The sequence below is a fragment of the Anastrepha obliqua genome, chromosome 4 (genome assembly GCF_027943255.1).
Source record: "Anastrepha obliqua isolate idAnaObli1 chromosome 4, idAnaObli1_1.0, whole genome shotgun sequence".
Taxonomy (NCBI): Eukaryota; Metazoa; Arthropoda; class Insecta; order Diptera; family Tephritidae; genus Anastrepha; species Anastrepha obliqua.
In genome coordinates, this window is record NC_072895.1 from 46,961,358 (window position 1) to 46,975,607 (window position 14,250).

The following is a 14,250-nucleotide window of genomic DNA, read 5'->3' on the forward strand; positions in this document are numbered from 1 at the left end:
AAATGGACAACCCCGTCCAGGTCCAATTTTTCGGGAGGGTCAACTTCAGAGCCATTTTTTAAATTATTAAAATTAAATTTTTTTTTTTCGTTTTTGTATGTAAATAATTGTAATTAAATAAAAAGCCTAAAAAATTGAAATATCGATTTTCATATAATATTTTTTATTGTAAAAAAAAAAAATCCTGAATTCCTAAATTTTCGAGCTCTAGACCACCGGGACCCCTTAAGACTTCTGTTTGGTAGTTTGAAGAAGAAAAAGTACAAACAATTTATTGAATTCTGCCACAAGAATTGTTGTCGAAGCACTGGGGCTACTTCAAACAAGATTCAGACGCTGACTTCATTTCAAAGAAAATATAGACTTGGACTAATTCGTTAAAAAATTATATGACAGCATTGAAGATGAAACATTAATAGAAGTTGAAAGACCAGGGAATAATATAGATTTTTAAGAAAATGATATTTCAACTGAAAATGGCGCTTCTTCAATTCAAATGCTATCAATTTGTTGTAATAGGTTGTGTCTATTGACGTAGCATTACAATTTTTTACAAAAACCGCATTCAACATGAAATTCACACCTCCTTTCTAATACCTATAGTCCATATAAATTTACATATGGTCAGTTCATAAAAGCTGTTAATGACTATTTTGCAGCCCTTGCGGGATTTCACATCTGGAATGGAATTCATAAATTGAAACCTCGTTGGAATAAGTGCATTGATGTTCAGGGAGACTATACTGAATAATAACACCATAAAATTGTGTTTTTCTTTTCGAAACACAAATCTTTTTAAACGGCCTAGTATTTGAGTATATATGTACATTCACTTGCTAGTGCTACCAATCACAAAAGGCTGTGTTTCCAAACTAGTGCTTAGAACCAAAACGAGCAGAACAGATCCTAAATAGAATCAGATTTTTATCAGGTATTGTATTTGTGTGCAAAATTTGTATGCGGATTCGGATCCATTCATTGGATCACAGCTGGTGTTACTTAGGTGCCATACTTACCATTAGACCCACTTTCATATCACGCACTTGCATTTTTAACTTTTCTAGCACATCGTTGTGCTGTAGACTTGGAATGCCATGTAAACCGCCAATGCCCATGAAATTACCGAGCGTATTTAGCGGATGACTTGAGGGAAACTGATGATGATGACTGGAAATACACACAGGAAAAGTAAAACAAAAAACGCAAATATCAATATCATAAAGTTGCTTTTGAACACTCTTTCAATCAATAACCGCCAATGGCCAGCAAAGTAAATAACTTACCTTATTTGAAGATCAGCGTGATGATCGGGACTACGCACAGCCATGCCGCTGGCCACAGCAATACTTGCACTGCCGGTGCTACCCCCAAAACTCATATCACCACCAATAATTTTGTTGTTATGATTGTTTTTATTGCTATTGCTGTGGCTATTGCTATTGTTATTGCCATTACTATTGCTGCGTTTCAGCGTTGCGACCTTTAAACGCTTTGCACGAATTACATGATGATCACCATCGATCGAATCACAATCACGCACTTCATCATCAGAAGCGGCGTCGCGACTCTGTAAATAGAAAAGGAATGAAAAGAAAACGAATGAATTGAGTAAACTTAGCGCAAACTGTTAAGAACAAATGGCATAAAGTGATTATTAAATTTATTGCAACGATTTGGTGCAACATGAAAACACATTAAAGGCAAAACACATCCATAAGAGACGCGCGCATAAAAAAAAACAAACATCTTCTAGCAAACAAATGAACCACTTAGAATGGCAAACAAATCGAACGACACTATCGTACTAAGGGGCTGAACAGGGCATGAGATACAGTGCCGGTAGTGTCGCTGGTGGGGCACACAAAGCGTGCTGAGGTCGCGCGGATTGCAACAAACGATCGATCAACATTGCAACCCACTGCGACAAGTCGAGTGCAGATGTAGTGTTTAAAATGCAAAAACAACAGGCGACATGACATACCTAACCACTAGACGAGTATGCGGCATGGATGCGACAAGCGAACGTACGTACGTACGTATGAGTCTAGCAAGATTTCGTTATTCCTCTTCGGTGAAAACAATTTTTATTTCTACATTCATTTGCTGCATAATCGAATTCAAACGTGATTTTTGCATAAATTGCCAACAATTTTAGATTGTCGCGCAGCCTCATCATTAAAAGCGAGCAACAGTCGTAGGAACCGCTAACAACGCGTTGGATTGCTGGATTGCTGGAGCGTTGAATGGTTGGTCTGCGGGATTTGTGCGCCTATGCGCACACTCTTAATGAATTATGATCGACATTTGCAGTATTTTTTTTTTTCTTTCTTTTTCTTGTTTTTGTACCAACGATTGAGTGAGTGTGCAATTTGTGTGTGTAACTATGCTTGCAACACGAATATGAATGGATTTTGAATGAGGAGAATGAACTTTGTTACAAACAACGGCGCTTAATGAGTTCGCCTTTTTTGTGACGCGGCTATGTTTTTTCTGATTTTTTTTTTCTTTCAATTTGTTTTTGTTTTTTCACATTTCAAGAACTTGTGCCAAATTCATTTAGCGTGCATTGAACCCTCAAACGAGCTTCCTCCTAAACATAATTCGCCACTACTAAATTTGTCCCACTATGAAAATCATAATGCTTTTGAACTGGTGCGATAAGTAACGCATTAATGCTTTCTCCCTTTTCCTTGATATTTTCTATTGAAAAGCATTCAAATATTCCGAGACTGGTATAATTCCTATAGTTAAATTTTCTTGTTTATTTTGGTAAAGCAAGTGTGAATAGCGGGGTTAAGTATTTGCTGATCTCCTCTGCATTAATAAAGTCATCAATATTAATGTAATTGACAGCGCTACATATCCCAATTTTTAATGACTCCAATACTTGACTCAGCGAAAAATATCAAATTAAGCAGCAACTATAGAATGTCAACTGATGTGCATGATAGGGAAGACAACAATAACGGTAACTATTGATATCGTGATTTTGAATATTTTTAATATAATCCCGGAATCTCGGGACTTGTACAGCAATATAAACTTCTTAAATTCAATTTAAAAAATTTTTTACAAAAAAGCTTAGTATTTTAACACACCATGTTATGATGGTAATAAATTTTTGTTGAAAATGATTGATAAATATGTAGGTTCTGAATAATATTCAGAAAAATTCCAAAAATCTTAAAGTGGGAGCCTACGGTAATTGGATGATCGGCACTCACGCAGAAATCATAGGCTTACCATTTAATCTCCATTGCAGAAGTTTTGAGGACCTTTCAGAGAAGGAGACTGTTCACCACTTTATCTGTAAATGTCCGGGCTTGGCAGCTAGACGATTAAAGTCAACCCTCCTTTAAATTATTAAGGTCAGCGCTCGTTTCTTCCACACGATGGAGCAGTGCTCTAGCCTAGTTTCCATCAACCAGCTCTCCATTACATAACCAGCTCTAGCTGGCTGTAAATAACTGCCTGTTGTAGATATCTACCTAAGTTTTACATAGCTTCTGCTCAAATATGAACGAGACGGTATCAATAAAACGGTCCGCGGATGACATATGGCAAAAATAAATTTTTTGTTTTTTAGTAGGACTGTTATAAGCTTACATGGCAAATTTCAGCGTGATATGTCACATAGTTTGTTTTCTGTGCTACTGTAAACAAGTCAAGCTCGAGTGTGTTCTTCGAATTTAACGATGGAAATTCAAGTTTAACAAAGAATTTGTTTGAAATTTTGTTATTCCAACAAAATTTCGGCTTCAGACGCCTTAAAAATGTTGCAGACAACCTATGGGGACTCTGCTCTATCGCGTGCACGTGTTTTCCAGTGGTACAAATCGTTCAAAGAGGGCCGTACATCAACCCAAAAAACCACGCCAAAGTCGCTCAAAAATTAAGGTTATGCTGACTGTTTTTTTCGATTACGAAAGTGTGGTGCACTCGGAGTTCCTTCCGCAAGGCCGATCGGTTAACGCTGAATATTATTTAGACGTTTTAAAGCGTTTGCGCGAGAACATTCGTCTTAAAAGGAAGGAATTGTGGGACAACAAGTCATGGTTCTTGCATCACGATAATGCACCAGCTCACACATCACGTCTTGTTCGCGATTATTTCAACAAAAATAATGTTAATATCGTTCCGCAGGCTCTTGCAAAGGGTACTTTGGCGGTTAGTGCTACTTGTAGTGTACCCGTTGTACCGTTGCCATCTAACCTACCTGAATATTGCAAAGCAATGAATTTGAAGTATGCCAAGCATGCAGTTTTATAGCAAAGATCGTTAAATGGCATCAACAACCATCGAATATTCACCGATAAGCTAAGCTAAAAGCATTCAATATGGTAAATAAAAAGCATAAACATATTTATTCGTTTCAGCAAATTTTAGGCTAATAAAATGTTGTATTATTTTATTTGTTGCTAAATTGAATTAAAAAATAAATCAGCAATATTTATTTCATTTTCATGTAGCGAGACTAGTAGTGTCATGTAAAAATTTGCTACGCCAACACTGAGCTGCAAGTCAACACACTGCTAGGCGGCAAATTGCCTTATAAACTTAATGCCGCCACCTACCACACTCACTTCAGTTGCAGCTGCAGCTCCAGCTCCACCAACTTCTTTACACCCAGTGTTATCCAAATGATCAGCATCACCTTCGCTGCAGATTCTAAGTATAAGTACGTAGAGCTATGCATTGCTAATTACTAGGGGCAAGTGGCAGCCGGCAGTCGCCAATTGAAGCGCTTAACACTTTCGCGTTTACGAAATTTCGTTCAATGCTACATAACCATCTTAGCTGTGAAGTAATTTGCTAATACGAAGAGAGTTCAAAAAATTCGTGGAATGAATTATATATAAAATTTTGTTTTCCTCTTCGACATAGTTTCCTTTAACCCTAATATACATTCTTACCAGATATTTCAAACAGTTTATTCAACGATAAAAAAGGAGGGTGCAGCGCTTTAAAATAGGGAGCATTGGTCGCCCTTACTCCATCATGAGTAAATTTATTTATTGGATGAACTTTTATTGTCACTTTTAAAAATAAATAATTTAAATCTGGACTATAGCGCGCGTGAATATATGTTTCGAGGCCGAATTGGCAAAGGTTAGCCATCGCAACATGTGTCTTGTAAGCCTCTCCTTATTGTATCACTTCATCAACTCCTGTTTCAACTCAGGCTCATACTAATGAATTCAGCTTTCGTTTCTAGTATCAATCCGATTTACAAATTCACTCCTGTTCTCGCTAAAGAGATTCAATTACTGACGTGAACACTCAACGCGCAGTTGCTTCTGAAGTGGTGTAGGCATTCTCGGCACCCATCATCGAGCATTGAGTAAATTCAAAGTGGTTGTGGATGATACTCCAACCAATTCTGCGTTTTTTTCTTTTTTCACGTGTGCATCTTCCAGAAAAAGTTTGCTGACTTCTTCAACAATACCTGTGTACGTTCCCTTAACCAATCGGCCTGAGCTTTAAATATCTTCACTTGATTATCTACTTTGGTTGAGTAAACGTTGTGTGTCACACATAAACCATTATTTTTCCGGGCCAATAGTCTCTTTAGTAAGATGGCTTCTCTTCAAAAATTACCCATGGTGCATTTCCTTGCATATTGAGAAACTGAATCACGGCACCAAACTGAAGTTTATTTATATAGTAGTTGATATTTTCTTACCGATTGACTTTTTAATCCGGCATATCCCAATTGAATCTTCGTACTTGTGATTGCATTGAGCCTTAATGTAGTGATACATAAAAACACATTGTCCGTCTTCCTTGCAACCTTCCATTAGACAAACTTTTTGATCTCCCCTCGTATGTATGTCCATATGTATGTATGTGCATGTGATGTATGTAAGTACCCAATAGTGTTGATAGCTCAAATTTGTTGATCACATCGCAACCACTTAGCATCTCCACCCATCCTTACGACTGTTTGATAATCTCAGATAGTGTATACTCTTACTTATACACAAATACATACTCGTATATAGGTATAAACTGATTTATGAGCGCATTCATATGGCAATGTGTGAAGTCGGAACGGTAGGAGCGCGTATGGTACCTTAAAGCTAAATAAGCCAGTAAGCCAAAAGTGCAAATTTGATGAAGTTCCAATAACTTCTTATGTGCACTTATTTTTATATATGAAGTATACTTATTCATGCCATAATTACAAGGTGGGGCAAAATCCAATTATTAAAATTAACAAAAATGTTGAGCCACTTCAGACTAACCCTTTGTTATACTAGAATTTAATGGTACGAGAATTTTTTTTCACAATTCTGATAAAAAAATTGAAAATTTTCACGAAAATTTAGATTAATCTTATTTTCAAACTTAGTACAAGACTTATAAAAATTCGACATATTTTTGTCAATATCTCAAAAAAAAAATGTATATATACATAGTATATTTTTTTAAATTTGCAGCGGCGTATAGTGCAATTGAAAATTCGGTCAAAAATTCAGATTATTTGGTACTTGTTATAATTTGGCTACATAAAGGCTTTCAAAAAAACATAAATTTATTCAAAATGTATTCAGTTCCTCGGCACCTTTCGCCAATTCTCCAGTCTGCTACTTTAAGTATTGCATAGACCAATTAAAAGACCGTTGTCAGCTCACTTAAAGCATTGACGCTTCTGAAGTTACTGCCCAAATGCCAATGCACGAAATTTATGCTTAATATTTTACTGGTCGGGATGTCCCTGATGGTCGGTCTGAGTATAAACCGCCATAGGTAGTCCTTATATCCTTTGCAAAAAGGTTTGGGATAGACCTATTTCTTGAGTTGAGTAACAGTTTGTCCCATTCGCGGTTATTGGGCGACTGCTACTGAATCACTCCGAATGGAATAATTTTACTTATTCACAGAGCACTGAGTGATTGAATCTAATTGAACTGTTTAGTAATTTTCTACATAGCACTGATTTTGCGGATAAATATACACTATTTCTAAACATTTTTTAGTTGTTTGGGTGTTTTTATATGAGAGTTTGACGAAGAGAAGAAGTGAAGTAATTGTAAAATTGGGCAACTGGTTAGTAAGATATCCATGACAAGTGCACAGTGCGAGTATGAGGACATAAAAATGAAAACATTAGTGTATGATTTTGGGATCGGGAATATATTGGGCAAAGCAGATTTAAAATTTCGTTTTATTTAAAGTAATTTTCATTTTTTTTTTTTTTTTTTGTTACATATTTTAAACTGCTTTAATGACCTCCAAATATTTTATTCTCGTATTTTTATTTAGTAAGCTCAATGCAGGTTCAACAATAAAAAAGCTAATTAAGTTATTGCTTTTATTTATTCCACCTCAACTCAGGAACTTTTCGCTGTACCTGTTATTTTATTGATTTTCATTTTATTCTTATTAATTTTTTCTATGTTTTATTTTACTTTATTTTTTATATATTGTACATAAATTATTTTGCTTTATATAATTTTATTTATTTTTTGTTTATTATTGTTAGACTTAATTTTGCTATCCCGTGCTATTTTATATATTTTTAATATACCTTATTTATTTATTTTTATTTTATTTTATTTTATGTTTTGAAAGTTTATTTAATTTGTTTATAGTTTATTTTTAATATATTATTCTGCATCATATAATATAAATTTTTGTGTGCTTTATCAATAGATTTAATTTTATTATCTCGTGCTATTTTACATATTTTTAATTTGCCTTATTTATTTATTTTTTATTTTAATTTGTTTTATGCAACTCCATTTTATTAAAATTTTTTTTATTGTAATTTATTTTGTTTTGCGTTTTTTTTTGTTATCTAATTTTTCTAAATTAATTTTAATTAATTTCTAATTATTTCTTTTCCTGTTTAAATTATTCTTTTTCTACTTTTTATGTTTTATTATTAGACATATTTTTTCATTTCTTAAGAAATATCTTTTTATTCTTTTAACATATTTTATTTCTTTTATTGCATTTTATTTTTTGAGATCAAATCTGGAACTCTTGACTTGTTTTGTTTTTTTTTTTGTTTCTTGTTTTTTATATTTTATAATTTTATTTAATTTTATTAATTCACTTTAATCTTTCTTATATAAATTTATTATATTACATATTTGGGATGTATATAATTGTATTTATTTTGTGCTTTATTACTAGATTTAATTTTTTTTTTATCTCATGTTATTTTATATATTTTTAAATTGTTATGTTTTTCTTTTATTTTATTTCATTTAACTCCGTTTTATTATATTTAAATTTTTCTTTCTTTTTAATGTAGTTCATTTCGTTTTGTTTTATTTTGTATTGTCTATTTTTTTAATCTACTTATTTATTTATTTTTTTATTCATTGTATTTTTTATTTTTTGTGGTTTATTGTTAGATAACTTTTTTTTATAATTCCTTGAAACAAATTTATTTTTGTAGCTATATTTTTTTATTATATTTTATTGTTTTATTGCATTTTATTTTCTTTTTTTACATTCTTTTATTTAAATACATTTCGTTTTATTTTATTTTTCATCCAATAAAATATGCTTCATATTTCGCACTCACTCTATGACTCGTTTGGTTAATGTTTGCATGTTGCAAGTTGTTGCGCTTACGCTCTGTCGACAGGTTGGTTGACCAGTTGACCAGTCGACATGGTTGCCGCAGTTTCCATTTTTATTGTTGTTGTCATTGCTCCTTACACTATTTCTGTTTATGCATGAAGTGCAGAGAGGTGCAAATTAAGCGCAACTGTGACTATTGCAAATTGGGAATTTTCAATTTAAATACTGAAAATGCAGAAGAAAACATCCAATGGCCAAGCCAACAGGCAGTCATTGCATTAATGGCATTTGGCATTTAGAGCCTGTTGGTCAGATCAACACCGCCTTTTGCGCTTGGCCAACATAGCAGCAGCAGCAGCTGCTTCACTTCCAACCATTGCCATACTATCACCACACATACGAATACAACTTTGCTTCTGTTTCTACACACATACATGCATACATATGTATGTAAAGTACTCGGGCCGATATCGACACCTAACAAAATGTGCTTTACCGGCTGCTGAAATCGCAACTTTGCAACTTTTGAATAGTTTTCGAATATTCCTGCGAATTCTTTGAAGTTGTGCGCAATTGTTGGTAAATCATTCGTTTTTGCGAACGATAGCAGACAAAGTATCAAGCCGAATCGCCACCAATAGCAACAACGCTGCCGTGATAGCTACCGATCGCATTGTGGAGGACGTGAAGAACAAGTGCAACAGTGGTAAGTTGACGGCTGAATAGCAGTCCGACTGACCGGTTGACTGGTTGTCCAGTTATTGTTTGGTTGGCCTTACATACCCGTCAGTCGACTGGCTCTTGGCCGTTGGCTATTAACTGCTTGCTTGCTGATATTATTAGCAAATCGTGATATGTATGTGCGGCAGATCGCGAGAGCGAAACCAGACAGACGTAACGTGACGACAATAGCAAACTGCCCTTCAAAATCAAATCTACAGCAAAAGCTAAAATAAGAACAGCGATATGAAATATCATCGCATTGAAGAAAGACGAGTGCTGCTCGAATGCTTAACTGATTAACTGGTTAAGAACTGACGAGTTGTTGGTAGAAGCATGAGTATTACTCTTATGCACGAAAGAAATTCAGATGCAAATTGTAGCGAAGTATATAGTAAAAAAAAGAGAAAAAAAAATGCACTATTAAAATAAAAAGTGCTGCAAAAAAACAAAACAGCGCATGCTCAGAGTTTACCCGAGCACGAACGATTTGGCTGCTAAATATTGACCCTTAAAACATACATACATACATATATACCAGGTGGCGCAAAATTAATCAATTTATCGGAAAATTTGTAATTTTTGTAAATGCCGTCGTACGTCAATCATATTTGACACTTGTGTTCTTGATAGCTGCAAACAGAAAAGCAGTGGAGCACGTAATAGCCCAAACAGATGGTGGGGTTAATCGGGATTAACGACTTAATTCGAAGTTATATCAGGAACTAAGTGCGTATAATGCGGATTGACAACTAGACTTATTTCTCATACTACATATAAGTGGATTAAGAAATTTTCGCTGGCGACATTGCCGAAAAATGACAGTTAATATCTATTGTGCATGAAAAATAATGAAACTTTTAAAGAGGAGTACCAGAAAAACTGGATGCAATGGTAATTTGTACGAACACGTTCGAAATTACATTACTTGTTTTTATATTTCGGCGTAGTTTGAGAAATTGCAATTGGTGAATTTTTAAAATAAATAACTATTTCTTATGCCGAAAACAGTGACCGACGTAAACGCAGTCCCATTTCAGCTGTTACGATCAAACTAATGAGAACCCAATGTAAATGAAAAATTACTTCCTTCCGTATCGTAGTATCGTAGATTTTATTTCACGATTTTTGAAAAATCCCGCAGAACCCTGTCAGCTGATTGCTCTCTCATTACATAGTGTTGCCAAACAGTACATTTCGATATCATTTACAAAATAAACTTAGAAAAATTATAATTTGTATTAAAATAACTTAAAAACACTGTTGAATAATGTTAATTATAGATAAATGAACTATTTGCATTTGTTGGTTTCTGGCTTTGGGTTATTAAACAATGAAAAATTGTAACTGATAACGCGGATGTGTGAAAAAGTGTGTAAGCAAAAATATCAATAGCAACATTGTGTAGATACAACCAAGCACACACACACACAAATCGATGTATTGTGTAAATATGTAACTAAAAGAACGCAGTTGTTCTCTACGGGATGAGTTTTGCTCAGTTTTGTGCTCGTTAAGGGCTGCGGTAAGGGACTACGTATGTCGGTCACTGTTTTCAGCATTAGTATCAGGGCAGCTAATACCCGTATTTGTTGCCTGCGGTCCATCTTTTACTGACAAAACTATTAAATCAACAAATCAGCTACTCACTAATCCGCGTAACAACCGGCTGTCACACTGCAATTTGAATCAGAACTGACTGCGCCGGTAATTACGAACAGCGCCATCGTCTGTCTAGGCTATAAAAGTCCAAAGAAAGATTTTCATCAGGGTTGGGCATAGTCCAAAAAAAAAAAACATTAGCGAAACAATCGGATTCAGTGAATTGAAAATTTAGTGATATTGGACCCTTATTTTAACGATCACTAAAAAAATAGCGATAGTGCAATTTAGTGGTGATTTTCATAACACAAAATAATTTTTAGTTTTATTTGGTAAACAAGTTATTCAAAATCTAAATTGGATGATTAATTTTGTCCAACCTCGTTTATGATATAATATATACTCGTATGTATATGCATTACTTAAACTAAGAAATATAGATAAATTCTACACAAATCTATGTAATCGATCTCTCTTTGCTTCAATCGTCTCAGGACTTTGTTTTCCCACCATTATTTTTGCTTAGCACTTACTAGTCTTTAGTGAAATATTTTAGTATTCTCCTGTACTATGCTAACACATCTATAACTTCCTGCATATACACCCCACTAACAACATCAAACAACAATGCATCAATCTTTCATTTTAATATATTGCCAGCACTTGGCAAACCATTGGCCAAATGTAAAAGCAAACGACTTCGGATTGAAATGAATTTGTGAGTCATAGAAATATTTGGTAAAAACATGTTTATGCATGTATGCATGTTTATAATCATTCAGAGGTGTAACTAATTCCATTGAATAGATTATCCTAGAAAAACCTTAGAATGTATGAGCATACAGGTAGTAGAACGTTTTTTGTTTTTATTTTTGTAGAAATATGTTAAGGTATATGAAAAAACAAAATAGTTACAGGGCAATATGTGCATGTATGCAAATATTCGTAGTTGATCACAAAGGTCTAAATATTTATTTTAATATGGATGTTTGTATGTAGAAGTATGCATTTACCACAGCCAGATATTTCAGGTTTTCAATTGGCAGCAATTTTGAAAATAGGTACCTCTTGTGAGGCATATCCTTACAGGCTTTGATGAGTTCGATACTTTCTTGATTTACCACCAAAAATTTCCAAAAGTTGTATTGAATAAAAGGAAGTTATTATGCCTGTAGGGGGAAGCATATTTATTTATTTGTTTATTTATTCAGTCTATGGAAGAATTACTTACAAACTACCTAACAAAATAAGAGCTTAAATAACGATATTATCTTCTACAATATAAAAATGAATCGCAAAATGTGTTGGTAAGCGCATAACTCAATAACGGATGAACCAATCTTAACAATTTTTTTTTTAAACGTTCCTTGAATTCCAAATTCGAATAATTTCCGGGAAACCCCTAAAACATCCCTTTTCTTTTTCCCATACAAATATTGCGCGTTCGTTTTGGCGTTGGATAATCTAATGCGTTCACATAAAAGTGATAATATCGTGAACCCGACCAAATTGAAAAGTAAAAAATTGTAAGAGCTATAGATTTGTTTGGTCGCGCAATATTCTTTCTTTTGTCTGAGTTTCAGACAAGCCACGTGTCGTACTTTGGATGTACAACTTAGTGGTTCTGCCAATTTTGACATACGGTTTCCTAGTTTGGTGGGTAGCTCTTCAGAAGGCCTACAACTCCACTAAATTAGAGAGAGTGCAGAGAACTGCATGTGTGGGCATCACTGGTGCCTGTAGAACATAACCCACCGCTGCGCTCAACGTTATTCTCCACTTAATTCCTGTGGATCTGCAGGTTAAATACATTGCTGCTCATTAGGCTAAAGGAGTTTGGCCTTTGGAAACAACTTCCTGTAGGACATAGCAGCATCTTGAAGCAGATCTCCCCTTCCTTCTCTGATATTCGCACCGACCTCTCCATCCGCAAACTGTGCTAGGTTGAGGGTTGTGCTAGGGATATCTTTCCGAGCAGGCAAGACTGGAAAGAGGGGAGAGTTGATACGGATATAGATGCCTCTGTTTTCACTGACGGATCCAAAATGGAGTCTGGAGTGGGAGCGGGTGTCTACTCTAAATCAGTCAGCATCTCGGTCTCCTTTAAACTGCCGGAGACAAGCAGCGTCTTTCAAGCAGAGGTCTTCGCGATCATTCAGGCATGCAAAACGCTTCGGGATCCCCTTGGCCGTCGTTAAAGGAAAACTACACAACTTCTTTCTAAGAAAAGCGCAAGACAGATGGAGGTCTGTCTCATCGTGCGCCATTTCAAAAGCACTGTGGCCTTAATACGATATAAACAGAACGCTTAAGGTGATGGGAACCCCCCGCCATTCAATTTCCAAACTCATTGCGGTGATCACTGGTCACTGGGTGATCGGCACTCATGCGAAGAAGCTTGGAATTCCGTACAATCCCCATTGTAGAAGCTGTGGGGATCCTGCAGAAACAGAGACTGTGGAACACTTTCTCTGCAAATGTCCGGCTCTGGCGGCTAGGCCCTTGAGATTCTTCAGCGTCCCCTTTGGGGATGACTTGATGAAATTCTCCAGCCTAGATCCCTTTTCTCTCCTCCGCTACATCAACAGCACTGGATGGCTGTAGACGGTTTTATCTCCTCCCTTAATCCTTTCACAGGTAATGGTCCACATTATGGTATCAAAACGGCACGTAAGTGCTACTTGTAGTGTACCTGGGGTACTCTTGCCATCTTACCTACCTACCTGAGTTTCAGAACGAGTTAAGGAATGATTTCATTCACAAATAATAAATAAAAATAGTTAAGTAAATTCTAAGAATAATCATGCAGGGCTGAACAAATCCAAACATATTTTAAGAATACCAAAAGATAAACATACTTATGTATGTATTTGAAGAAGAACAAGAGATGAACATATTTTAAGAAAAACAAAATACAAACAGTATTAATTAATCTAGAAAGCCCATGTCTCTCACATGGTCAATTGTATGTTGCCTGTTCCAGTATTGGAAAACCATCAGATTTGTTTGTATATTCACCAGGTAATCAAACAAAAAACATTGTATATCATAAAGCATTACTATAAAAAAGACAGATTTTTGTTAATAATTATGATTCACTTGATTTACAATAAAGCGATTACTGAAAATACTTATATACGTTTTATTTCATTATTCTTTATTGTATCGGTTATTAACTCTATGTTAATAATTCTAATAATAAATAATGAATTATCTCTATGTTTTGCCACTTTATTAATATTTGTCACCTTTAGGTTCCCACTATCCCTTTAGATTATTTCTCAATCAGGTTTGAACTTTAAGTTCCCCTCTTAGTTTGAAGCCCTCTGGCAACCATCCCAGTCGGGGTTTTTGGTCGGTCCCAAAAGGGTGGCCAAAGTTCGTGGAAGC

At 34.9% G+C, this 14,250-nt stretch overlaps 1 protein-coding gene across 2 annotated transcripts in view; it reads right to left on the bottom strand.

The window, feature by feature from the left end:
- Positions 1–14,250, bottom strand: part of LOC129243522 (protein dead ringer) — a 148,321-nt gene that overhangs the window by 84,947 nt on the left and 49,124 nt on the right. For both annotated transcript variants that reach the window (XM_054880594.1, XM_054880595.1), the window contains exons 2-3: positions 1,284–1,567; positions 1,017–1,167 (exon numbers count right to left, since the gene is read on the bottom strand). In XM_054880594.1, coding sequence (XP_054736569.1) covers positions 1,017–1,167; positions 1,284–1,567 — 435 coding nt within the window. The remainder of the gene's footprint in view (positions 1–1,016; positions 1,168–1,283; positions 1,568–14,250) is intronic.